The sequence below is a fragment of the Alligator mississippiensis genome, chromosome 3 (genome assembly GCF_030867095.1).
Source record: "Alligator mississippiensis isolate rAllMis1 chromosome 3, rAllMis1, whole genome shotgun sequence".
Classification (NCBI taxonomy): domain Eukaryota; kingdom Metazoa; phylum Chordata; order Crocodylia; family Alligatoridae; genus Alligator; species Alligator mississippiensis.
The window spans coordinates 298,321,779-298,348,615 of record NC_081826.1 but is presented as its reverse complement, the minus strand read 5'-3'; the positions used below and the strand labels follow the sequence as shown (position 1 = coordinate 298,348,615).

At 44.7% G+C, this 26,837-nt stretch overlaps 1 protein-coding gene across 2 annotated transcripts in view; it reads left to right on the top strand.

Annotated features, from left to right (window-relative positions):
• The window catches only part of KIAA1328 (KIAA1328 ortholog), a 215,418-nt gene that overhangs the window by 174,758 nt on the left and 13,823 nt on the right, over positions 1–26,837 (top strand). The window contains exons 9-10 of one of the 2 annotated variants that reach the window (XM_014593926.3): positions 1,514–1,686; positions 9,957–10,065. In XM_014593926.3, the coding sequence (XP_014449412.2) occupies positions 1,514–1,686; positions 9,957–10,065 (282 nt within the window). The remainder of the gene's footprint in view (positions 1–1,513; positions 1,687–9,956; positions 10,066–26,837) is intronic. The other variant, XM_014593928.3, reaches the window with a different exon arrangement.

Below are 26,837 nucleotides of genomic sequence, written 5' to 3'. Positions count from 1 at the left end.
CTTTTCTAAAAATTTTATATGAATATATTGTCTCAAATAGTATATAATTAGAAGGTATAACCCCTATTCCATGATGATAACTTTGAGCCTTAACATATCTTAAATTAAAACCATCTTTATATAGGTTTATTTTTTTAGAAAAGCATCTTAAATAAAAAAAATATGATTAAATAAAAAAGTCTGACAAATAAAAATCCATTTATTTATTTTTAAACATTGTTGATTTTTACCCACCCTGAAGCTGAGCGGTAGTCTCTTCCCAGCCTTGTTTTACCACCAAGGGCCAATTTCCCTCCTTTTCTCTTGTGATGGAAATAAACTGTGAGTTTAGAGAGGAACAAAGATACCAGGAGCAGTGGCTGAAGCAGGAGCCAAGCTACAAAGCATTTTCCAGGCCCAAGTGATTAAAAAAAAAACTCATGAGCTAACCCGCACCCCTTCCCCCAGATCACACATTTGGTTTTGAAGTCATTAAAGAATCACAACTAATTATGTGGGGGTTCTTTTTCTTTGTATTGTGGTTACCGAGCTGTTGAAGTTCCCTTGGGTCTTGGTTTCAGTCTTGTCTCTATCATTGGGAAACTTTTAAATGGAAACGGAGGTTACTGTGTCACCACTAGATGCTAGGAGCTGGGGCTTTATGGAAAATACCAAATACCAGAGTCTGGCAGTGTGTATGCGTATCACTCCTACGTGGGTTGGCTGGTGGGAGTGGAAGCTGGGAGCAAGACAGAGGGAAATGCAACCTGGCCTTGCGTAGCAGAGGGGATTTGAAATGAGGTGGTTGGGACCCAGCATTACCATTAAATTCAATTGCCTCTTTTCAGGCATAGTCTCATCCTTGTGTGGGCTGATGGCTCCTGGTTCCAGGCTTAGGTAGCCCTTGATTGCGACTCCCAAGTGCATCATCCCCCAGCACTTGCCCACATCAGTCCCGCGTATGACACACGCACACCAGAAATAAGAGATTTTTGCCCACATGGTTCTTAATAACTGCAATTATAGTTAAGTAAAGTAAAACTTCCTTTTGTTGTGTGGACTGATTGTGGTCACGGAGTCCTTCTACAACTCCTTGAAGCAGTCCTCTGTTAGAGACTCCTCTCACCGACAACGAGGTAAGAGCCTCGAAGGGCCTGCAAACAGGTCATCTAATATTACAGAGAGATGAAACAAGTGTTTTAGAAGCATCTGGGTCTGGTGTATTTATTTGTACACCTTTTAAAGCACTCTTCGCTATGAATCTGCAAGGGCAGGCATAGGCTGCAGTGAAAATGGAACTGAAGAGCATCTATTAAAGTACTCTTTGGTGTTAACAGCCGGAGAGGTCCCTGGAGTCTCCCATCTAAAGTAAGTTGCAAACATTTTGATCCCTACCCATCATGCTAGGTGCACTAAAACATTAGAAAAATTTAGCAAGAGGATAACTAGGACCTTACCACTACACCACTTGTGAGACTAGTGTTGAAACAGCCCATGTGCAGTGTGTGACAGCCTGGCCTTTCACCCCTTCCAGCATGCCAACGTCTAAGGGTGAAGATTACCCTCCCAGGACACCGACCTTCAACAAAGCCTCCAGGAGCAGTGCAGGGAGCAGCTCAGGGAAGAAAACGGTTGGTTTTGATGCAGCCATGGAAGAAGGACCCCTCTGGATGCAGACAAAGGAGGCAACCAGCAGGTCAGGGAAAGGTAAGATGATGTGGAACGTGTCATTTTTGTTAAAGGCATTTGGTTGTCTTAGGCATTTATTCATCTGTGGTTCAGTTAAATGACAAGACCAGGGAGGGAAAGTTGCAAGTTGTGTATAGCGACTCAGTGATTGTCACGGGTAAAGTATCAGAGCTTCCAAAGCCTAGTAACTAGTAAATGCTTGTGTTAATATTTCTAACTGGAAAAAAAAATAGTTCTTTATTCCTCAAAAGCTACTTCAACAATCCTTTTTGCTTTTGTAGCAAGATAGCAAAGAAGCAGCTTAATGGGGTTTGCTTTTGAGATGCAATCTCCTTCCCATTCACTCCTTCCCTGAGTAATGACTACCACCATTGCAACCTGATATTTTGCCACACAAGGATGTCTTTACATCTAGACTCCATCCTGCTCTTAGCTTTGCACCTTCATTTAAGGAGTTGAGAAAAACAGTCTTTCTGGGGAAGAGGGAGGGGGTGGAAAATAGAAACAGCTTGGAGGTTTCACTGCAGAACCTAACATAATCTTTGGTTCAATTATGAGCTGGCTTTTTTTTTTAACTTGTCAACCAGTTTGTGGTTTGTGTCAGCACAAAAAAAATAAAGAAGACGACAAAATGAGAAAAAATGTGGTGCAGTTCTCAAAGGAACAAATAACTTGTGTTATTGGTTAAGACCGAACCAACATTAAAAAGCAGTCCCTGTGAAGAAACTTTCGAAAGGGTGTCATCAGCCTGGACCCAAACAGTGGCTGAGGTTAATCTCTTCCAAGGCACAGCTACAAAAGTTGGAAGCCTGTAAAGGGCTTGTGTCCAAAAAAATCAATTTCTAATTTGAAACAAAATCATTTTTGACTAACAGGGGTTCAGGACCCATTACTTTTGCTGTATAGTCTGCTGACATTTCAGCACTTTCTGTTGTGCACAATGAATCCTAATAGTCATTTTATAACGTTGCTACACCAATCAATTTAAGCAAGAGAAAGCCGTTACAATCCTGCAAAGTTTCAGGGGCAATTTTCACTGATGGTTTTCTTTTATATATATATATATATATATATATATATATATATATATATATATTTTAGCCATCGTGATTTCTTTCTTTTCTGCTCACCCTCTCCCCCTAGAAGAGCTGCAGTGGTGAAATTGAGATTTTTCACATTTGTTGGAGAATTTTTCTTGGATAAGGGGATTCCCAGGAATTAACTTCTATCCACAGCTCGCTGGCTCTCGCTCTCAAAAAAAAAAAAAGAGAAAAAAAAAAGAAAAAAAAAAAGTCTTGGTCTTTCCCCTAATTCTTCTCATTCTCTAGCAGTTGGAACAAAAATACAGGCTGTCCCTTCCAGCCTAGCAATTGAAGCGACCGGCGGTAAGAACCAGGACCCCTACCCTCCTTCAAACGGACGCCTCTCTGAAATCTCAACAGCTGACGTGGAGTTGCATGGCAAAGTTTGACTTAATACGTTTGCATTTGCTGTGTCACCAGACAAAGTTCGGAGAAGTGCTTTCAAGCTGTGGAATCACCTCAGGACTATTACTGATTTGGATGGCTTGTTTATCACGAGGCAAATTACCTAGCGCTAATCACTGAAGTTGAAGTCTTCTGCATTTAGTACCTTTTTAATTGGCTTCCCTCTGTTATATGTTTAGGCTCCTTTAACAAGGACACGCAAGGCATTTTTTTCCATTTTTTTGGAGTAGGACCAGCTCACAATCCTCCGGCATCTGAATCCTATTCCGGTTGTACTCTGGCCCTTCGAGCTTTGCCATCACTAGAGCTTGCTGCTGTAGTCGCACTGTTTCAAGGTTGTACAGTGAGCTCCTGCTTCAGGTTTTCAGACCAGATCCAGACTGATAACCAGGCATCAGCTAGAATACAGCCATGCAAAGTGATCCCAAATCCCCCTGCTCTGTATGAATGAATATATGGTGCCTGTATTCATTCCCCACCTATGTTTCAGACTGCAGGTATCTCTAGGCTGCTGTAGCTTGGGCTGTCGTGATCGCGGGGAAGCATCTCATTGTGACGAGCCACGGGCCTAACTCGCTCCTCAGCTCTGTTGTGAGCCAGAGATGAGGCAGATCATCACTGAAAGTGCCCAAGCCCCCTGACGGGACTGATCTTCAATGTCTAAGCTCCGACGAGGGGCAGGAGCTCACACGGTCCTGTGCTTTACCTTTTGCCGTTGACTTTTGCCACGTGGCTTCCCACTCAGTGCCCATCCTCTCTGTACTGTCCGTCTAGCTCTCCCCATTGACCGTGTAGGGTACTTGACCCCCTTTCTTTGAACTGACCTTCCAGCACAAGGCACCTAGTTTTGAGGCATGGTCGAGCATCGGTCAAGCCATACAGTTCCAGACCTGATTGATCCATCTCAAGCAAGTGGTTAGTGCATGATGGAAGAGGATCTCCTGACCGTCTACCGCAGTGCACGTATGCATCTCAGCTAAACCGTGCTGTGCAGGAGCAGAGAAGAAGCACTATCAGACTGCTCCTCAAGGCCTGAGATTCGATTTGCCCTTACCTATTTCTTTAGACTTGCTATAATTTACCAAAAATATCCCTGTCGGGGTAGGATACACAGGGCCACATGGAACCAAGAGCGAGCCTCATCAGATGTAGATATTTAAACATGAATTACGAATTCATGTTCGGTTTTATTCTCCTGTCTTTCGTCTTTTTGTACTGCACGCTCCTTGAGGTAGGGATAGTCTGTTAACATGTGGTACGCCACTACCAACAATGGGGATGGGGCCACAATATAGTATAATGTCTAGGTAATAATCATACCCGGGTATGGACCCTTCATGCCCCAGTTGGGCTGTATATCTGTAGACCCTGCTATTCATCCTGGTGGTACTTCTCCACCACCACATATGCTCTCTGCATTAGATTGTGAAGCCAGTCTTAGATGATAACTTGTTAACTTCAAACCCTTTTTTTTTTTTTTAACGAGGCTGAAAAGATTAACTAGCGAACCAAAGCAATTGCTTCGTTTGGCCCGTTACCTTTTCTGGTCAAAGGCAAAATGTCAAGGTGGCAAAACGTTTCAGTGCTGAATGCTGGCTTTGTTCGGCCAGATTACAACGACAAAGCCTTACTGCTCCCGGTTTTGTTTAGTTAATAAAGTGTGTCGAATTTGGAGGCTTCAGGTAGAATTACCCAACTTCCCTTCTCCCTGCCATGCATCTGGAAAGGGAGAGGATGGTAGTGTCCACTTGGCCTCATCACTGGGTCCTGGATTCTCTGCGAGGGGAAAAGTAGTGCTTATGCTATCTGAGTGCACTGAGCCTGGGGTTTGGGTCTGCTTATCCAATCATTATTTATTTCTTTGTCATTTTTTTCTCTTGTCTGCGGTGATTTTTGTTCGCTGCGTATTTTTTTTTCTCACTGCTTTTACAGGTGTGTGTTTCTTCCAGCCTAATTTTTAGGTTTAACAGCAAGCATATGCCTTGGTTTCAAGCAAGTGATGTAGCCCTCAGGTCTGGTCTCTTTGCAGCAGCCAGCTGGTTTTATCAGTGTTAACAGCAGATACATGCAGTCGTGTAACTAGGCTGGCGTGCCGACTTGGGGGGGAAAGGGGGCATGAAAAAGCAGCTGTTGCTGGCAGTCATGCAGTTGCAATGGGAAATCACCGCTGCCCCTGTTCCCCAGGCACCCGGCTATGTCCCTGGGCTGCTGGCTATGTCAGTATGTACCAAAATCTAACACGTTTTCTAGTTAAAAGACCCAGGACTGCAAAAGTCCCTCTCTTCAGAATACTCTTTCTTGTAGTCCTGGAAGCAAAGATGAGGTTTTGTCCATTATGTTCTTTAATAATATTGACTACTTCACTTCTTAACCATCTTCTAAGTCTGCCTTTTAGCCTCTTTCCTACAGATCTCTCTCTTCCTTGAGAGAAAAGAAGTAGGAGTTGGTACGTCTCTGTAGGTTTTGTGCAGTATGGAGTGGCAGGGCTCTCCAAGTGGTTAAATTGTGGCCGGCGGGGCCGGAAATTCTGCAGCAGGGCACGTGCATTTTCATTAACCTGCATGGCTGCTAAAGTCTGTGTCGGCAGGGCAAGTACTGGGATGGTATAACGCTGCCAGGACTCGCCCTGCCCAGAATATCTAGGTGGAGATCCTCACTGGGAATGTGGCAGGGAAAACAGTGGCAGCACAGTCACTACACGGGGGTTAATGGCACTGCCGTTCGCTCCACCACCAGAGGTGGGTCGTCTGGCCCTCGAGAAGCCCTGGAATTGGAATAAGGCCCGTCAACCCAGATGAATCGGACAACCCTGTTGTGTGGCTTGCACGGCCCCTGCTATTGCATCGGAAAGGTGAAAACTAAAGAAGGAAACGTCATTCTTGGTTAGATAAGCACAGACTGGATGCAAGTTCTGTACCGTGCACGCTTGAATCATCAGGGAGTCATCAATGGCTCGATGGCAACAAGCTGAATGGAGTTGCAGACACTCTGAAGGGCAGAGCTGGGATCCAGAATGACCTGGATAGATTGGGAAAATGGTCCGCAATCAGTCCGATGAGATTCAGCAGGGACAAGTGCAAAGTCCTGCCCTTGGGACAGAACAAATGCAGACTAGGGGATGATTGGCTAAGCTGTGGTACTACAGAGAAGGGCCTAGGGCTTAAAGTAGATCGTGAGCTCAATATGAGCTGACAGCGTGCTCTTGCTCAAGAAAAAAAATTAAAAATCCAACATGTATTAGGTTGTATTAGCAGGCGTATCACTTGTAAATCGAAGGAGAAGATTCTTCCATTCTGTTCAACACTGGTGAGGACTCACCCGAAGCACCGTGTCCAGTTTTGGGCCCCACACTTCAAGAAGGATGTGGCCAGATTGGAGAGTCCAGCGCAGAGCAACCAAAATGGGGCCTGGGAACATATCTCACGAGGAAAGGCTGAAGGAGCTAGGGTCATTTAGTCAAGAGAAGAGAAGACTGAGGGAGGGATTTAATGAGAGCTTTTGAATACTTCGAGGGCAGTTACAGAAGAAGTGGGTCTGGACTTTCCTCCGTGGCCATTGGGGACAGGACTATGAGCGATGGCCTCAAGCTGCAGCAGAGGAAATTTAGACTGGAGATGAGGAGGAACTTCCTGGCTCTGGAGGAGGGCCGGCAGCAGAAAAGGCTGCCTAGAGAGTTTGTGGAGTCTCCTTCCTTGGAAATTTTCAAGATCAGGTTGGACAGGCACTTGCCTGGGATGATTTAGTCAAAAATGGTCCTGCCTTCAGCAGGGGGCTGGACTCGATGTCATGAGGTCCCTTCCAGCCCTACTTCCCTATGATCCAGTTCATATTTCTGAGTGGGTTTGATTATTCCAGCCTGTGTTTGGTTTCTTCCCCCTGCCCCCCTCCACTATTTAGGCATTCAGGCCTTGAACCTTCTACTTCCTTCCAGGGAAGATTTTCTCACAATATAATAGGGTTAATTAGAAGATGTGAAATGCCATATAAATGGCGAGGGGTGTTGGTTGAAGCCATGTTGGTCCAAGGACGCAAGCAGACAAGGATCTTTGGGTGAATCTGATATCTTTTATTAGACCAACTTAAATAGTTGGAAAAAAAAGTCTTAGCAAGCTTTTGGGTCTAAAAACCAACTACAGAAGCTTCTTCAGTGTGACGAAGGGTTTTTAAACCTCAAAGCTTGCTAGCAATTTTTTCCCCAGCTATTTAAGTTGGTCTAATAAAAGATATCAGATTCAGCCAAAGAGCCTTGTCTGCATATAAATGGTGAATGTTAGGAGTTATTACTGTGATCCCATTCTTTTCTTCCTCAGTGTCGTCTACATTTCCCATCGATTGCTTTAATCATATTCCTTTTTGGACCGCTCTGACCATTTTCTTTCTCCTTCAGATTTCTACTTTTCAAACCCAAGATGACCACATTTTCCCTGCTCTCCTCTGGCTATTTGTATTTTGGTGAAGCTGAATACGCTTATTTGCATTAATCTCCATAGAGAAGTCCTTTCAACCCTTTGACAATCAGTTAACATCTTGCTGATAGCTAGTTAGCTGAAACTGGGATGTGTGTGATCTTAGCACGACCGTTTGCAGTGCAGAGAAAACTTGTGAACCACACATTGTTTTGCAAGCTTGTGTCTCATTTGCTTTCTGTATTTCCTTAATTTCAAGTCAACTCTTCCCGCTCGCGGCCTGGTTTTGAATGCTTTTCCCCTCTTCCAGTTTGGAAGAACAAAAGCGGACACGTATGTGTTTGTTTCCTTCCCGTATTCTTTAGTCTCTGGATCCTTTCCATTTTTTCCTCATCACACCGGTATTTTACACCACCTGCAAATTTAATTAATGTCCTGTCTTCTAGCACCACCCAGTTTTTCATGACTTTTCATAAATAATTACCAGGAAGGAGCTTCATAAATTCATTAGTTGATTCCCTTTAGTCCCCGCAACGTATATCTTCCAGGCACAATGATTTGTGTTTCCACTCAACTCCTTTTATCAGCACGTATTGTGCAAGGTCTTCACGTGCTTTCTGCTCGCCAGTGCCCCTCTTCCTTTCTTTCTCCTGAAAGAGTGGATTTGAAAATGTTCAGGACCCGAGCCATTTTTGAATCCTCATTGATTTAATCTCCCTCCTCTTATTAATGGGCCTACTTACTCTTGAGTGTTTCTCTTCCTTCAATAGACTTGTGTTGCTTTTCTCCCGATTATATTTACAAGAGCTTTTTTTTCTAGGTATTCTTTGCTTTTGCTTTTTTTATTTTGTTTTTTAAAAAAGCTTCCCCTGTCATCTTATCTCTATTTCTAGACCTGATGATATTTTCACTTGGTTTCTGAACAGTTCCTCATCAGGCTGCGTTGGCCACTTATGTTTCTGTATATTTTTCATTTTCAGTGAAATGAGCCTGTTATGCCTTAAACACAGCTTGTGTAATATTCATCAGCCTTCTCCCATACTAAGACTGTAATGTCTCATCCCATATCCACTGGTTTCTTTATTTTTGCAGTATTCCTTTCTTAGAGTTTAGTAATCATGTGCCATTGTTATACGATGCTGTTTCTAAATAAGTTCAGTTTATTTAAGCAGCAGTCTCTCTTGGATACAAATTTTGCTTTGGATTGGTACATTGTGGTCCCAGGTTGCCAGGGGCGCAGTTACCATACATTATCATTGTAGCCTTAAGAATGACGCCATCAGTAATTAACTCTTGCTACTTAAATCTAAAGCATAGCGTAGAGTAGAACAATAGGACACTTTTGCTTTGCTAGCCTCCAGCGAAACTCAAGTGAAATCATTTCTACTGTTGGACCTGATTGCATGCAAATTTTTTTATGCATCTCAAATCAACAAAACATTTTAAGCAATGTTAAGAGTCTTATTGGGCATTCAGAAAACTGCAGAAATTCATCTTTAAGGCTGAAATTCCATCCTTGATTGATTACTCCATATTTCAGCGTGTATGACAGGTAATATTACTCACTGTTCGAAGAGCCTAGAAATGCCTATGCACAATCGCAGTACTTAAGAAATAAGTTTCTTGACTTGACTCTTAATTTTTTCTGGGACTTATGTTTGTCATGCATTCAGCGTTTGGCTAGGCAGCGTTCGGTGCTGAGAGCAGGGACACTGTCCTTCAAAATGCACATGCCGTAGTGGATCAGACATGCAGTCCCATCTGCTCCTAACTACATCACTGGCTTCCAGTGCATCTCCTGGAAAGTCTCTCAACTTCAATTTACCCATTTTAAAGTGGTTTACAATAAGCCTTATCAGCTTTACAATGGTGGTGTGAGGCTTGATTCAGTTTGTGGTCCTCTAGTGATAAGCTGCAAGTTAAGTGAAAAATATTACTACATTTTGGGGAAGCGGGGACAGACTAAAAGTCGGGTTTTATTGGGAGAGCAGTATATTGTTATGGTGATAGTTTAAAAAAAAAATATCAAGGAAAACTAACATCTTGTGGAAGTTCATGAGAGCTGGCGCCGTAAAGTAAAATGGATCCTGTGGACAAGGACTAGCGATAACGGCAAGTCTGTCAAGCTTTGGAAACACAGTAGTAATGCAAAGACTGCGGTGGGTGCCTTATTATGTAAATACGATTCTACATGATCCTGGAAATGTGCGTTATGCATAGTACCTGTCAGCTGGTAACGACTCCTTTGGTTGCAGTCTTGCTGTATATACAGTACCCTGAAGAATGGCACAACTTTGGGGCCCTGTGTTCTGTAATAACGTAAAACAGCAGAAGAGCTGTCCAAAACTTCCCAGCCTGTAATGCCCACTGGATTGCCTTCCCCTTCTCTCCGCAGGGACAGCTTCAGGATCTAGAAAGGATGCAGCTACGTCTCCCGCGCTGACAGGCAGCAGAAAAGAGCTTGTAACCACAGCCACATCGCCAATCCAGCATGACACTTCACGGTAAGCTGCTGGGTAATCTCTGGTTTAAGATTCTGCAAATGCAACCATCAAATTCCCCGAGATGCAGGAAGGTGCCAGAGTTTCTATGATTTTTCATGTTAATGCAAGCTGGATAATATAAACTAAAAACTGCCGTATCCTTTTGACATTTATAGTAAGCCTTAAATTGCTTGTTAGAATAAGAAAAGCAGGCATATGCCAAGTTTTAACATTTTAATTTTATTCTCGATTTTGAACAGAAAGTATTTTATGTTCCAAGCCCTGACACATTAGACACATTTGTAAATAATTTAAAGGGATGTTGTTAACCCCTGTTAGGCTTTAAATCCACTTGAAGATTGTAATCCCCATATATTTCTCCCCCCTTCTCTGTATTGTACCAAACGGCATTTTCGTTTCAATTTTTTTTTTTTTTTTACAAATGTTATTTTATGTTTAATGACAAGTAACAAAATCACATTAAGTCAGCAGCTCCTGATTATACTCTGTATCAGCTGTAAAGGCTGTCGGAAAGCAGCATTATCACTCCTGCTCCAACGAAGAAGAAAGCATTGTGGTTGCCCTGAGGAGTCTAAGCCCATCTTTGCCTTTTGGGGGGATTGCATTGAAGCGCTGAGTATTTTTAAAAACACACACAACGAGAACAGCAGCAAACCTTCTCCCCTTCCCCCTGTTCTGGTGTAAACTCCCCCCACCAACCAACACGAACCAAAAAAAAACCCCAAACCAGAAACCCTTGTGTCAAACTGACTCTATGTTAATATAGAAATATATTTCATTTTACAACACTGGTTGCACTTCTCTGCAGCAGGATGACTAAAATGTAGGACACATCTTATAAGAAGAATTAAACATTAGTTGGAGAAACTAAAGTGCTTGACGGTAGAATCAGTTTTAATCTTTTCTTAACCCGTTGGACGAAGCAAATGTATGTTTTCTATCATCCCTGTGTTCTTGGCAGCAGCTGGCAGTTTATTTCTATCTTCTGAAGCAACTTGTGATATATAATAGGTGAAAAAACCACTATTAATATTGACAGATTTGTACTTATTCAGCAATAGAAACAGAATTTTTCTTTTGAAGAAAAGGCTGATACTACGGGAATGATATAAGAAATCGAGATGGATGGGGCTCTGCTTTCCACAGCTGCATGTTTAAACAAACAAGAAGCCCACAACTACATAAGCGTTATTCTCAGCAGTCAGCATTGTCTCTGGAAGCTGGCAGTGTTGACTGATGAGTGTCTGTAAGGATTTTGCTGGGTATTACCAGTGACAGTTTAGAAGCAAGGCTGAAACTCCATCCGAGGACTGAGGAGCAGATCTAAGATAACTGTCCACATATTAAAAAATGCAGTCAGAGCAGAAGTGGTCAGAAAAAGACATCTGATTTCCAAAGGATGGAAGGGCCATGCTGTAACTCCAAGGGAGAGTGAAATAGGTGTTGCAGTACAGTGTTTGAAAGCGATGTCAGGTAGAGAAACGGATCCGGAAAATGATTCTGATGACCCGTCACCTTTAAAGGTTTGTTTTACTAGCTAATGAACAATTTTGACAAATTCCATACTTCCTGGACGATCTCTCCCGCTCTGTCTCTGTCTTGGTTGAGGCTGCATGTGAGTATAATTGACCAAGTTAAGTATCCATGTTGTGCTTTTCCTTACTCATGGGCTTCTCTAATTGAAAATGGTAAATGGACAAGTATTTCTGCAGAGACCTAAAGCTGATCCTATCCTTCATCAAAAAACCTGCTTGGGCAGCAGGTCAGTCTCAATTTATCACCGAATGGTTATAAGCTTAGACTGCAGGTTTAACTAACTAAATTAATCAATATTGAGAATTATGGCTGCTTTTGTGCCACTAAAGTTAAGGGTCTGTCAGCATGTTCGTTATAATCCATGATTTGGGGGGAGTTAACAGCTTAACCACAACAGTTGGCCAGGGACTGAAATTTGCTGTACAAAGCCTTAGCCCAAGAGCAAATTTATTTAATCTGCCATACTTGTAATGTAATTACTTTTGACTATTTAAATTTATGAGGACTAGATTCAACTCATGTTTATGCCAGCCCTAACTAGCATAAACCCTGGCACACAGCAGCAGCAGGAGAAAATCTGCCAGGGAGGAAGGTTTTGAGAGTGGCAGCCAGTGCAAGGTGTTTGGATGCTGGCACAGCCATGGAAAGAGGGCAGTGCTGCCCAGATACGCAGGCGTGGTCAGGGCACTCCCATGGCAGCCCATTGGTGTTTCCTGCCATGCTTCCTGGACAACCCTCCAGGGATATTTCACATTACCTCCTTGAGAAAGACAAGTGGTCCTAGCTCCTGCCCTGTCTTTGGATGAGGCACCTGCAGGCCAGAAGTACAATAGAAATAGAGATCTTGAGATGCTTTAGTAGGTTAGATCTGGACACACAAGATTTTTGGCTTTCAAAACTAGCAAGCTAGCTATAAAGGAATGATGTGGGCCATGTCTTCTTTTCGAGCGAAGAACATCTGAGCATCTGATCTGTCAGCTTTGGAGAAGCGGCTAACGTGCATCTCCACCAGCTGCTTTTCCTAACATGACAGTTATGGCATAAATGGCGTACAGGGCAGGCGGCTACATCTCTGCAAACCTCTCTGAGCTTGGTTCACGGCAGGTTTAGAAAGCTTTTCCATATCCTGATGGTTGTAAAGCCTGGTTGAGGCAGGCTGAGATAACAACCGTGTAAAACAGGTTCAGGTTAGGTTTCCTGTGACAAGATGATAATGGCCCATTTGGAAGAAGAACATATCTTGTCCCTCAAAACCTGGTTTCTCTGCCTGGTGTGTTCAGACCTGACTGCAGGACCTGCTCCCCCTTACGTACTGCTCTTCCTGGGTTTTTTTTTTACAGGCAAAACAGTGTTTTTGGCTGTGACTTGGAAGTGAGCTTTGGAAGGGAGGTGTGACTATTAAAACTCGCATCAGAAACCTGATTTTGCATCCTCGCTAGGTTTGCATAAAGTAGGGATTCATTTCTGATATATATGGAGTGCTGATTTCAGGAAAGCAAATTCTCTTGGTACCAAAAGGGATATAATTATTCTACATCAAAATATAAAACCAGGTGCTTTACAAGAAAACACCAAATGTGGAACTGGCTTTGTGCCTGGGACCCTTTCCTCTGAATTTGGTGAGGCACCAGGCAGGCTTAGGTCTCCCCCCACAAGCACCGTTGTAACATCTGGCTTTGACTTGGTAAGTCCTAGGGCAGCACCTGCCAGTTAGACCCAAAGGTTGCATCCAGACAAGCACGGCCATGTGGTATGTGGCACCGCAGACTCGTCTGCAAGGGAACAGCCCGGGGTGGGTTTTTTTGACCCGTGCATATCCAGGGGTCAGAAAAAGACCCGAGCCAAAAAAAAGCAGAGCGGCGCACATGGGGGCTGTGCACACCACTCTAAACTGGAGCCTGGCCTGCCGGAGCCACTCTGTGGCTGCCAGCCTGGCTCCATGCAGCAGGATCACCGCTGCTACAGTCCTGGGAGGCTCCAGGGGCCATCCCAGTGCTGGCCCCAGCCTCCTGTACCCTACCTGGGGCAACTTGCTGTGCATCAGAGCGTGCGTGGCACGGGTGTTCCCCAGGGACAACTAGTGGCAGTACAAGCTGCACTGCTGCTAGTAGTCCATGGCAAACCAAACGTCCATGTTCATCTGGACATGGGCAAGAAGGATACAGGCGAGAGTCATGCTGTTGCCAGGCCCCTCTGTAACTCTGCTAAATTTCTGTCTTTCCCTCTTTGGACAGCTGGAGAAAACAATTTCTGATGGGTTTAGCAAAGAAGTGAATTAAAGCCGTGGGTGATAGCCTGGGATTTCAGCTGTATAAACCTAAATGTTCTTGTTGCAGCTCTCAAATAGACCTTTACTGCTAGCCAAATGTATATTTTTGGAGTTAAGTTCCTTTTAGATGTTAAAATAAAAGTGATTTAAAAGTTCCTGCAACATCCGTATTACACCCTTGCCACGCTATTATCTGTTAGACCACAGCGGCCTTTTGGAGTTTTACAAACAGGTTGCATTGTGGAAATTTCTGTTTAGGGGCTTTTTACAAACAGAATTATTTATCCAATTGCCCAGCACATCTCTGATAAGGTAGATGTGTATTCGGGGACGTTTAAGCAAATTAATATTTGATGTAAAATGTAATGCACAGAGTTGTATACTTAATAGCGCACGTTGGAATAGCATGTAGCAGATTCATTACACGGCGCGCTTGGTAAATAAAACAGTGATCTGAAAAAGCATTAGCTGCAATTGTGTACGCCGTGGTTGTTTTTCAGATCCGAGCATCTCAGATGCTTAAATGTGTTTCTGCTCTTAAAATGGTCTTCCGAAGCTCTTATTTCTCTAAAGAGCTTGTATTAGTAAACACTTCTGAAGGAACAGCAGTGCTTTTTCCCATATCAGACACGATTTCGCATTCAAAGGAGTGGGGGGAAACATCTTTCACTCCATGCCTAACTTATAAACATTTTAAGGAATTAAGAGCGTGTGTGGAGAGGGGTGGTGGACGGGGTGGTGAACATGATAGGAGACAAGTTTTCTCTGTTCCCGGAGGAGAGCTAACAGCACGAAAAGTCCAATATAGTTCCATATGCAAGTGATAAAACCAGACGTTGGCAAATTAATCTCTCTTATTCACAGTGTAGGTTGTTAATTGTTCTCTCTGCTGGCTGTCGATATAATGTGAAATTTTCATTCCCCATTCACGATGGAAAAAGTTGTGGCTGAAAATGTTAACATTTGCATTTTTATTTGTTGATTTATTTAAAGGACAGCCTCTCTTACAGCAATCCATCACTCAGTGACACCCCAAATATGAATAATGTATTGTAGACTTGCGGTTACAATGTGTAATAAGTGCCAGAGACAGTAGAAGAATGTTAACTATGTTGCAAATGTAATATTTATCGACTCATAGTTTATTGCTTTCGAGGTTCAATAATACTGACCATAGGACATTAATATCACTTATCTTGATTTTAGTTGGGCACCTCTGTATGTAGAAATAACCCATCTATCTCATGCTTACAAAATAAATGTGAAATTTACAGCACTTTGTAAGTAGTGCATTATGGTTTCCGTTGCTCCGAGCGTGCAAAGCCCCTTTTCTACCATCTCATTTATTTGTGTCTAACATTGATCTCATTCCTGTGGGCTGACCCAAATGGTAAGCACCTTGACACTCTATTCAGAGCCTTTATGGAGTGGATGAACAGTCTCAAGACACAAATTCCAACCTGGACCGCGTTTGGACCAATTTTGTTTGGGAGCCATCGATACATTTTCTGTTGATTTTTGGAAAGCAATGGCTGGGGGTGTAACGCTGCTAATTTTCCCTCTTGGAAATGCATACATCCCAGGTTTGCGCTGTCTTTTAGAGAATCATAACGGTTCAAACTGTTCTTTTGGTCAACAGTTTTTATGGTGTAAACTTGTATTTAAGGACGGTATTTTGAGGGCCTTGTGCATTTTAAAATCAGGTAAAAGATGCACATGACAGCTATTTTGGTAGAATTGATAGGTACAACGTATTTTCAAAACGGGAATGTTCTTGTCTTGCTAGGTTAAAAAAAAAAAAAGTTGTTACAGCTAACTGATTTGCGGCCAGTTTCATCTTCAGCACTTCCTTCAGGAGGCTGTTTGCTGTGATGAGAAGCTTAAAACTCCTTGGACCACAGGCGCATAGATGAGAGCCTAAAATTGGAACAGAAAACAAGTTAGCACTAAGAGATTTGCAATGTGGGGCTAAAATCAGATTTCACCCAAGTAGACTTACCCTTGGGAGACCCAGAATTATGTTCAACTATGAAAATGCTGTACCTAATTACATTTAATATCGTCGTCCCCAACTAAATTGTGAAACTATATTCCATACATACACCTGAGGTTATCAAATTTAAAACATGAACAGAGATTTTATTTTTTTTTATTGTGAGTAAGGAGAACACTTGTTTATACCAAAGGGACCCGGTAACTGCTTTACGATGGCAATTTTGTTGTGTCCATTGCTGACAAAGGAAATCACACCAGGAGATTCTGACTCCCAGTGCAAAAGGATTAATGTTAATTAGCAACTGTCGGCTGTAATTGTCACCCTCATTAAAATGCAGAATTATGTATTTCTTAGTTATAAATAACCTTTCTAATTGTACTTGATGTATGCCAGTTTAATCAAAAAGTACACTTGCAAACAGGCAGATATTTGCATTAATCTAGAACGGGATCTTCAAGTCTTTTTGATCGTCTTTTATTCCAAACTTGACTAGTTGGGGGAGGTCTGTTACAGCTGCATATCCTTTAAACAGTTGTTTTTTCCTATTCATCTATGTGGATCTGACAGGATTTTATATTAAAATGAGGGGAAAGGTCTTCTGGGAATGTTCAGCGCAACAGAAAACTTGTCAATTTTTGAAGTCGTTGGCAAGGTTTCCATCACTCAGTGGCGTGACAATGAGTTGATTATGGTTTGAAAGTAATAATAAGCAAAGGAAAATAGAGTACAAATCACATTACGAAGCTGACTTAACCCTTTAAATCGATATCTTCAGGTGACACGGTTCTTTATGGTTATGCACTGGATGTTTCCAATACTGATTTTGCACTGCCGTTGAGTAGTTTGCTGCCACCTTCTAGGTCATGCATGAAAATCAGTGTAGCCCTTCAACCTGCTTCCCGTTTGTGAGTCTGACCAAGCTCTTACAGATGTAAAAAGCCAAGTGTCGGCTGCTCTCTTCCCCAGGCTCTGCTCTCCTTCATCACCAGGAAGCAGCTCTTGGCTACCGCTGCCTCTCCAGCTACTGTCACATCTATCTTCTTTCCTCCATTGCCTTTCCGGACTTGTGTTCCTTTCCTCCCATGCTGTCCTGGATTTCTTCCAGCCTGGTTTCCAGCTACTTTACTGAAGCAATGTCTACTGATCTCTTCTGGATGTATTTTAAAGCTTCTTCTCCATCCTCCTTTTTGACTACATTGCTATCTCTGACACCACCTATCAAACCCTCTTCTGCTGCACCTCCTTTTCCTTTGGTTTTGGTGATGGTGTCCTCTCCTGGTTTCCTCCCTAGTGCAAAGGCTGCCCTGATGGGTCCTTCTCTATTTTTATAGTACTTGCATTTAAATGGCCACAGTAAAAAGATTGTCTTTACCTCTTTCTGCCCAAATGGCAGAAAGATTGTCTTGACTTCCTTCCACTCCTGCCTAGAGAAGGATTCTCCAATCCTAAGGACATGCCGTGATCTTAAGCATCGCTTTTCAGACGGGCAGGTAGTAGGGTGTCACACCAGATCGTGGGCAGCCAGGTCTGAGCCCGCTCGGGGATCAAAGCACCACCTAAGACGAGGATGGGTAAGTGGAATTCAAGGTCAAACCAGATGGGGAAACCAGGAGAGCAATCCAAGAGCAAAGTCCAAGGATGAGCTGAGTCAAGAAGCTGGGAGACCATGCAGAGTGAAGCCAAGGAGCAAACCAGAGGGGACAGCAAAACAGTCTTGGGTCAGGTTGACCTGTTGCCCAGATGCTTCCTTTTCCAGGTCATTGGGAAGTGGAGAGTCAGTTGACCCCAGCCGTCCACTCCAGTGACAGGGAGTTGGTGGAGAATTAATCTGCACTGAAAGCTTCGCACCAGCTTTGACGAGCCAGGTTGGCTAGTCAGGAGGTGGCAGGCCAAGATAAGTGGCCATGCCGTCAGGCCGAAGCATCAGGTTTGAGGCTGCAGCCTGACACGCGGCTTCTTCAGACCTGTAACTTTTCAGCAAGGGGAGGGGGTTGAGTCCCCTCACCTGCTCCGCTCTAGTCTTCTCCTTGTTCATTGCTCCAGCCACGCTTACAGCGAAAGGGCTATCACCTCTTACTGTAACAACAGGTTACCAGGGGCAGCAGGAGCGTTCATGTGAAAATGTAAGGGGGCGGGGGACTGCTGACCTAGGGACAAAGTGTTTTGCTCTGTTCTTGTGTCTCAGTCACCAAAGTCCATTCAAGACAGGCAATAGATGTCATTAGACATTAAGATCTAGGCGACGCACTCTTTCCTACCTATGTGGCTTGACGGGAAGAGTTGCAGAGGAGCCAACTAGAGACTTCTGCCAGAAGCAGCAGCTGCAGAAACAGCCATAGCGGGAGCCCTTGGCCATTTAAAGGACTTCCTGCAGTGCCGACTGGACTTCCTTTGCCTTCTGCAGGTCAGCAGTTTGCTCTGACCCTCATCCTGCTCCCCCTTCAGTGCTCCTCCTTTCTCTACCTGCCTCTTATCCCCTCTCTCCCTCTCCTTTTCCCTCTTGTGCTCCATTTAGCTGAACCTCTGCTACCTCATCCCATGCTTCCTGACTGCCACCTCTCTCTGTCCAGCCCCTACTCCTAAAGAGTATTATAGATTAGCACACCGTTTGTTACCATCATGCTCATATTGCTTGTGTGTTTTGCCTTTCCCCCACCCTGTAACTATCTTGTCCATTTAGACGGGCAACTCTTTGGGGCAGTTACCATCTACAACAGTGTGTGTTAGGGAAATCGGAGGAGATGGCAAGAGCTGTTCCTGCTGTAGAGAAACCCCCACAAGATGATCCTAACCATAGTAGGGCGCATAGATGTTGCCCATGGCAGACTAGCTGCCGACACCTTTCCAGATGAAGCCTCGGTGGTGCTTTGTCCAGTAGTTTTACTCCCTCTCTCTACTGGAAATGCTTCACTTAGCATGTATCAAGTTTGCATTTTCCTTTTACACGGTGGCATCTCATTGGTGGCTCATGGTCGTCTTGTGATTGACTAGTACTTCAGAAGGTCGACATCGTCCCCTAATAGAGGATTTTGAGTGTTACAGAAGCCTTGAGAAATGGATGGCAAATGGTCCATCCTGAGGACTTTCAATCAATGGTTGTGTCAACATTTCTCAGTCTGTTTGTACCTCCTTTACTTAGGCCGGTCTTAGTCAACCGCTGTGGTCCTTAATAGGATGGAGAGCATTTAGGGAAATATACATTTATCTCTTGGGACAGGATTTTCTGATGCAGAAAATCAATATGTGGAGCTCGAGTTTCATGGTTACAATGGTGCGGCATCAGGACGTAAATGGAGTTAGACTAGGGCTTAATGACAGGAGAATCAGGCCCTGACACTTCAAAAAGAAGGCAATGAAATAACTGTTGAGAAGATATATTTGTGCATTCAGGCATCTGCTATTTATCATGACAATGTTTCACAGCACGGCAAGCTGAATATCTGGAGGACTGTTTAAGGTAGTTAAAACTTTTGAATTGTGAGCTTCCCAGTATTTCTTTGGGGAGTATTGAATCGTACCATATGTCTTCCAAAGTTTGATGCGAGTTCGAAGGAAACTTTAGAAAGAGATGACAGCATAGTCCCTCCTAACCCCCTTGCTGTGGCAAGGAGATTTGTTATGTCACCCTGTGGTTATTCTTTATTTAAGCTGAATGCATCAGTTTCTACCACAAGATGTGACTGATTCTGTTTCTCTTCCTCAATCAGGTGGTCCTGTTCAAAATCATACTCTGCTGGGTATGGGCAGATTTGTTTTTGTCGCACACTGTGACTGGGGTACTAAAGCGATCTCATCAGTATTCAGCTGAACGTCTTCAGGAGAAACTAAATACTTGGTCTCCTCCATCCCTTCCCCCCTGTTATCATACCGTCCCTGTTTAATCATAGGCATTGTTTTATCTCTTCCTTTCTGGAATGTAGATTGCTCAGTGCAACTATTACACTTCTCTATCCTTGCTAATTCTTGGGCTTGTATAATAATTCAGATAAAGTCCATGAGTGATCAGCTGGTACGTTCCCATTGAAGTCACGGGGAGGGGGGCAGGGGGAGTTAAATTACTGTTTTTACTTGGAATGCTTTGGAAACAATATGATCATTTGAAAACATAAATTTAAAGGAAAATGAAGCAATTTAGTAAAATTGACTCTCTATCTATGATTGTTTAGTTTCTGCCTTATCCTAAATTACCTCTGGTTATTTGAGCTGCAGTAACATCTTACATTTTTCTCTTTCCTTCGGCTCTTCCTACTCATAAATTTTAGAGGGCTTTTAATGTGCACATGCCTGAAATGGGTAGTGAAAACAGCCTCCTATGGCAGGTATCTGTCGACTGGTTTTAAATTCTGTTGGTTTCCCTCCCCCCCGTGTCAAATCAATAAATGCAGCACAATTCCAAAGTCACTTGCAATATTTCCTACATCCTTTAAAGATCTCTAAGAAGAGGTTCTCAAGCCCTCTAATGCTGTTATACTTTTAACTTTCATTTTTGCTTCATCTGCAGTTAATCATCTTTTACTACTAAAAACCAAAATTGGGTTTATTGAAACATTTCAGTTTTGATTATTTTTTTAATAAAGATGAAGAAGTCTACCTAATGGAATCACTGGAATGAAATGAGTAAAAATTTTAAAAAATTTAATAAGCTGCAGACTTGAAGATTTTATTAAGTGTATAAAAGGCAAAACTCAGTCACACTGGGTAGCGCGTTTCCCCATGTGTTCAGTCTCAGATCAATAGGGCGTGAGAAACATGCCGTGTCAGAAATGACCTTTGCACTGTTGGACTGACTTTTTCAGGTACATTTCCAGAAGGGTGAGTTCTGCACACAACTCGCATTACCAATGGCACTTGCGTGTGTAACTTCCGTGCCGGTGATCAAGAGATGCTGCTTTCAGAAGAGCGGCGGTGCTGAATTCAAATGTTATTCCCTGCAGTTCAGACCCATAAATGTATTTTGTAGAGTGTTTGTGTGTCTGTCAATCTATCAGATAGCTATGAAGCATCATGACTTATGATGCAGCTTTACGATTTATGAGTTTGGAGACTTTTTCTCACTCCTGGAAATAAAACGGGGGTTTTTTGCAGTGTGCAGAATGGCTGATAATTCAGCGGGGCCTGGTGTTTATATATTTATAGGAGCGTGGCTGCAATGTTGAACTTGTTTTGCATAGATTCTTGTCTCCAGCAATATCCCTCACCACCAAGTCCCTCCTGTGTGAGCCTCTGCTCCTGCACACGGGCTGGTGGGAATTCCTCCGGCTCCAGGTTTGTCCCAGTGGCTCTGTGCCACTTGAGTACCCAACGGTATCCTCCATATTCCCTCATTTATTCCCCTTTTGATCGTGGCTGATGAAGTGTTAAGCATCACTCTGCTTGCTTTACATCTCTACCTTTTCTTGGTACTTTGTAATTGTTCGGCATGTTCTTAATCTTAGTGCACACTTAAAATTTAGTCGAGATCCCCTGCCTCGCTCGATGTCTGATGAACTAGAAGGATTTGGAGTCGAGATAGATGACTGGTCTGAAAGCTCCCATGCCTCGCGTTCTTTGCCAATAACCCCCCTGCCTGTTGTTTGCCAGTGATGTCTTACCTTCTAGATTTTCAGGTGTGTGCCTGCGCGCGTTATCTGCCCTCAGGTGACCACAACAATTAAATACGGTGGTGACAAGAGCCCAAGAAATGCCTAGCTAGGTAGAATGTGGAGACTCATTGTAATTGTCTGTACGTTCCCTTGCTTTGTCTCTTTGTGTTTATGAACTTTTTAGCAGAAAACCGTTTCTGCTGGTGCACAAACCGTAACATCACATGACGCTGACTTTACTCAAACCAGAAGATTTTTGTGCCAAGGTTGTAACATTGTATCATTACTTCATTGTATCTGTGTGAAAATTTTAATTTCACGCCCTGCAGACTTCACTGTCTTCTGTGCACTCTGTTCATGTTGTTGCATAGAAGGGTAAGTCCCTGGGTCACATTCATTTTGAATTGTTTTTTTTGTTTTTTTTTATAAGTAAAAGTTCTGTTTCCTTTGAGGTCTTGGTATAAAGTTGGGTAGGAGATGCTGGCAGAACAATAGCCACTAATTTTTTACAAAGGTTCCTGAACGATGCCTCTCACGTGCCGCAAAGTATTCAATATCACGTGCATGCACGTGCACACATGCACGCACGCACACATACGTGAATAAATTTGTATGCTTACATGAGGGGGAGAAGCTTTGTTCAGATACAGCCTTGAATTTCTCGTGAGCTCCATCCTGCTGCTTTTTCTCCTTCCCCCTGGTTTGAGGAAGGCACAGGCAGTGTCTCCTTACACGCCCCAAGCAGCCCTCAACTGTTTTTGCTCCTTAGACTGGATTTCCGCCCTTTCTGGTGTCCAGGTGGTAGCGGTATAAGCTCACCACAAACGTGCCTTAGACTCGGTGGAAGAGAATCACGGTTCAGCCTCCATTATTCATTCAGTCCTTGGCCTCTTTTCTGATGCTATCAGTAAGGTTGCTAATTATGGTGTTTTTTGCGAAGAGAACACATCTGCTGAGTCTCACCACCTCATTTCACATAACCCGTCAAACAGCAGATGGAGGCATCTTTTGGTCACTTCCAGCCTGGGTTCGATGCAAACAAGCAGCATGGAAATGAGACGCTTAATATCAGTCCCCTGAGCCGCTCATTCCCCTACTTCATTTTTTGTAGCGTCTCAGTGATATCATGTCATTCCTGACAGAAACACGGGATATCCACAGGTGTATGGTTATAGAAAAGTAATCCTGCCGAGCCCAGGATCATCTTTGCTAGTTACTGCTGGGAATGAACAAACTAAAATTTCCGATCCCTACCCATCTGTTCAGTTGCAAAAAGTAGGTAATTTATCTCAGCGGGACGCCTCCCGCCTGTGTAACGTTTTCGAAATAGGTGGTTACGATGCGCTGACTACAACGAAGTGCATCCGGCTCAAGTGCCCTGCACTCCATGCTTTCCTGCTGGCGTTTTTCTCTTGGGGGGGATTCTTCTAACTGGGCACATCTACATGTGCACAGTTACTGCACTGTAACCTAAAAATTACTGTGCTGTACAGGTGGCATCTAGACGTGCACACCCATACTGTGCGGTAACTATAGTGAATATGCCGACTCAGGCATAAATTTGATACCTGCTTGATGCAAGTATCAAATTTACACCCAACTAGTTATTGTGCAGTAAGGCATGTGTAGACACCTTACTGCGCAGTAACACTGGACGTGTAAGGTGATGTAAGACATTAGTCGACTTAACACTATGTGGGCTGAGCAGGCTGGAGCCAAGCCCATGGGGTAGCGTGCTGTCACTGGGTGCCGTGGCACGTGCTGCTGCAGATGCTGGAGCCGCAGTTCTGGCAGCAGGGAAAGGCCTCCCCGTGACTTCCTGGAGGGGAAGGGAGCAGTGCAGTGCGGGCGGGTCTGGGGCTGCATCATCTGTCTGCAGTGCTTGGCACTGCTTTCCCTGCCCCACCGAGTGAGCCACTCTGCCCAGCTCAGGCCGGGCAGGATTGGGGCTGCGTCTGCTCCTGGTGCCAGCTTCCCTGCAACACCTACTTCTGTCCCAGACACGCGCTGGGCTTCCCTGCCACCAGGATGCTGCCGGTGAGAGAAGCTGGGTGCAACACGAGCCGGGGCTGAGCTGCACAGAGCCCCCAGCAGCACAAGCCACTTCTCTCTCAGGCAATGTCCTGGCGGCAGGGAAGCCCGGCACATGCCTCGGACGGAGGTAGGTGTTGCAGGGACACCAGCGCCGGGATCTGGGAGCCGATGCAGCCCCAACCCGGCCCGGGTTGAGCCGAGCACAGCGACTCACTCCATGGGGCAGGGAAAGCAGTGCCGGGTGTTGCAGAGAGACCAGACGACACAACCCCAGCCCTGCCCGCACTGTGCTGCCCCCTTCCCCTGCAGGGAGTCACGGGAGGGGAGGGCCTTTCCTGCATTTCCAGCATGCACCATGGCACCTGGCGACAGCGTGCTGCCCACACTGGGCTCCGGCTCACTTTCCTCGGACGGGGAGCAGGAACAAGGGGAAGAGGTTAGAGCCGGGGCTGGGGCTGTCTAGGGTGCTGACCAGGGCAGGCTGATGTTGGCACCCAGCAAGCCACATTATGGCACCTTTAAGGCCTTAACTGCATGTGTAGACAGCAGCCTAAAAACCACTTACTGCGCAGTAAATGCACGTGTAGACGTGCCCACTGGGTAGCTTCCACAGCATCAAGCCCTATTCAGTTCTTGTTTGCTTATGAAGCTTTGAATGGTGTTACTGGCTTTTCCCTGTGTCTCTTATTCATATTTACTACGCGACTCCAGCAGTTGCCCTCCTCCCGCACATTGCTTACATGCTGACTTAAACCAGGTACTATGAACAAACTGCGTTCTTGTGGATATTGTTTTACCTCTGCCACTTTTGCTTGAACCATATATCCTTCTCTTTCATCTGTGAAATCTCAGTTAATTCATTCATTTCCCCAGAGAGCTACAGCACACTTGGAAATGAATAGAGCCCATACCCTTTTATCCCAGTGTGCAAAGCAGGGGGGTTGACGGTGCTGGCTGGGGTTATTATTTCTCCAGAGGTTTTGTATGCCCTTCCAGAGTCTCAGGCCATGCGGGCCCCAGCATGCAGCGCTAGGGCATCAAGGCTCAGATCCTGTGCTGCTTACCAGACAATCTCAGACTTGGCCTCTGCAGTGGATGCCTCTCCTCAAGACGGTAAGCCTGTCTTGCAGAGCAAAGCATTTAGTTCTGATAGTGAGCAGATCCACGTCGTCAGGGAGTGGAGATGTGTCCCAGGAAGGCACAGAGCTCTTCCAGTCTCTCAAAGGGCAAACTGAGCCTCCAGCTCGTTCGGAAGGAAGATGCCTCTCTCTGGACCTTTTGTCACGGAGAGATCTAGTTCCTTCACATGTTTAACTGGCAGTACTATTGACCGGGGAGGAAGAAGACCCACCCACCTATTCCTTGTCTGCCTTGTGGTTAAGGTACTTGCCCAGAAAGTGGGACACCGGGCTTGTGGGCCACCCTAACCAGAGGGGATTTGAACCCCATCTCCCACTTCCCAGGAAATTCCCCAGGCTACACAGCTGTAGGTGAGGCAAAGCATCTTGGCCCAATGAGCAAGCGAGTTTGGGCCGTCAGGAGAACAAGCAAGCGGGGGTGGGACTGTGACCTTGGCGGGTGGGTAGTGTCTTGGAGGGCAGGGGCCCCGGGTTCTGGTCCAGGCTCCCAGTGCTGTTTTAACCTATGACTGCTGAATGCACAATTGCTGGAGTTAGTGAGCAGGGAGGTGCAGCAAAGGCTGTGTTAGGTAAATGTCTCTTTTAAGTAACTAGGCCGTGAGGAGTATAGTTCGGAGCAGGATATCACTGAAATGCAGATGCCCCGTGACTTGAGCCCCCTGGCTAAATTGCTGACTGAAAAAAGAGTCGCTTAATCCAGGGCCCATGCTACGTATATTGTCAGTGAGATACAGCATTGTGAGGAGCAGACAACTGAGGGGCCCTTTCCTGCGGTGGAGAACACCCTCTCTTCAATGGGAGGTGAGGACGTTTGGCTTCCTGCAAGTTTGAGGCCTTTCTACACTAAGTGTGGGTTTATTTGCCACCACATGTCTCTATTTTATGTCAATATAATTCCAATAACGCCAGCAATGTCTGCAGAAGAGAAGACCTAGGGGGATTGAATAGTAGCCTTCAACTCCCTGCTGGGGGGTGCAAAGAGGATGGAGCTGGGCTGGTCTCAGTGGGGGGCAGATGACGCAATGGGCTCAAGTTGCAGCAAGGGAAGTGGAGGGTACATAGCAGAAATGACTTTCTCACTAGGAGGGTAGTAAAGCACTGGAACAGGTTACCTACCTAGAGAGGTGGTGCAGTCTCCATCCTTGGAGGTTTTTAAGACTTAGCTAGATAGAGCCTTGGCTGGGATGATGCAGTTGGGGCTGGTCCTGCTTTGAACAGTGTTTGGACTAGACGTGACCTCCTGAGCTCCCTCCCAGCCCTCGCCGTCTGGGATTCTGTGAAAGTTCCAGCAGAGAGGAGTGGAAAAAGCGGGTGGTTCAGGATGAAGCCTGATCAGAAAATAGGTTTCTGAAACCATTCACAGTCTCTTTCCTATTCCTTTGCTCCAAGGTCTGAGCTAGCGTGGCAAAGGCACAGCAGATTTTGTAGCCAACAGCTCACCAAGGCGTGATGATACGGTGGCAGCACAACCAGCTGCCTTTGACTCTGATCAGGTAGCCATATACAGCTGGGTTGCACCACGAGTCCAGAATGAGGCTCAAATTCATGCCTCTGGCTTCTGTAGCAAGACACTGCAGCCTCTATCTGCTACCCCCGTCCACATGACCTCAAAGTGCCCCAAAACCCATGTGCATGTTTTGAACCCTGTTGATTACTCTCAGCATTCTCCTTGTGAGTCTCCTTTCCCGTTCCAAATTCTCCTTCTGATATAATCCTAGTCCTTTAACCAGCGATACCAGGATACATGCTTTTTTTAAAAACTTTTGTGACCAGGTATTTTCAGCATTCAAGCCAGCAGGCTCTTCCCACTCCACACTTCATTCTTCCCGTCTCTTCCCATTCCCTGCTATCATCCTGCTCCTGCAAGCACAGTGCTCTCATGACAGTATGTGGCTATCGCCATGGCCCTGCTGTTGCATGGATGAGGAGCACCACACCTCCAGTGGGTAATTCAAACGGATGGGTTCTTATCAGACTTGCCAAGCCTATCCATCCAAATGTCTATTTCTGTCCTAAAGACCAAGCAACCATAAAGTTGAAAACCATGTTGCATTTTTGGAGTCTTAACTTTCAGACAATGCGTTTATGAATTATTTATGCCAAATGGGTTTTCAGTAATGTGCGACATAAAATGGAATGAATGCGCATCCAGACTTGGCCTGAGCTCTCCAACATGCATGCTAATAAACAGAATGATAACCTACCATCACTTCTGC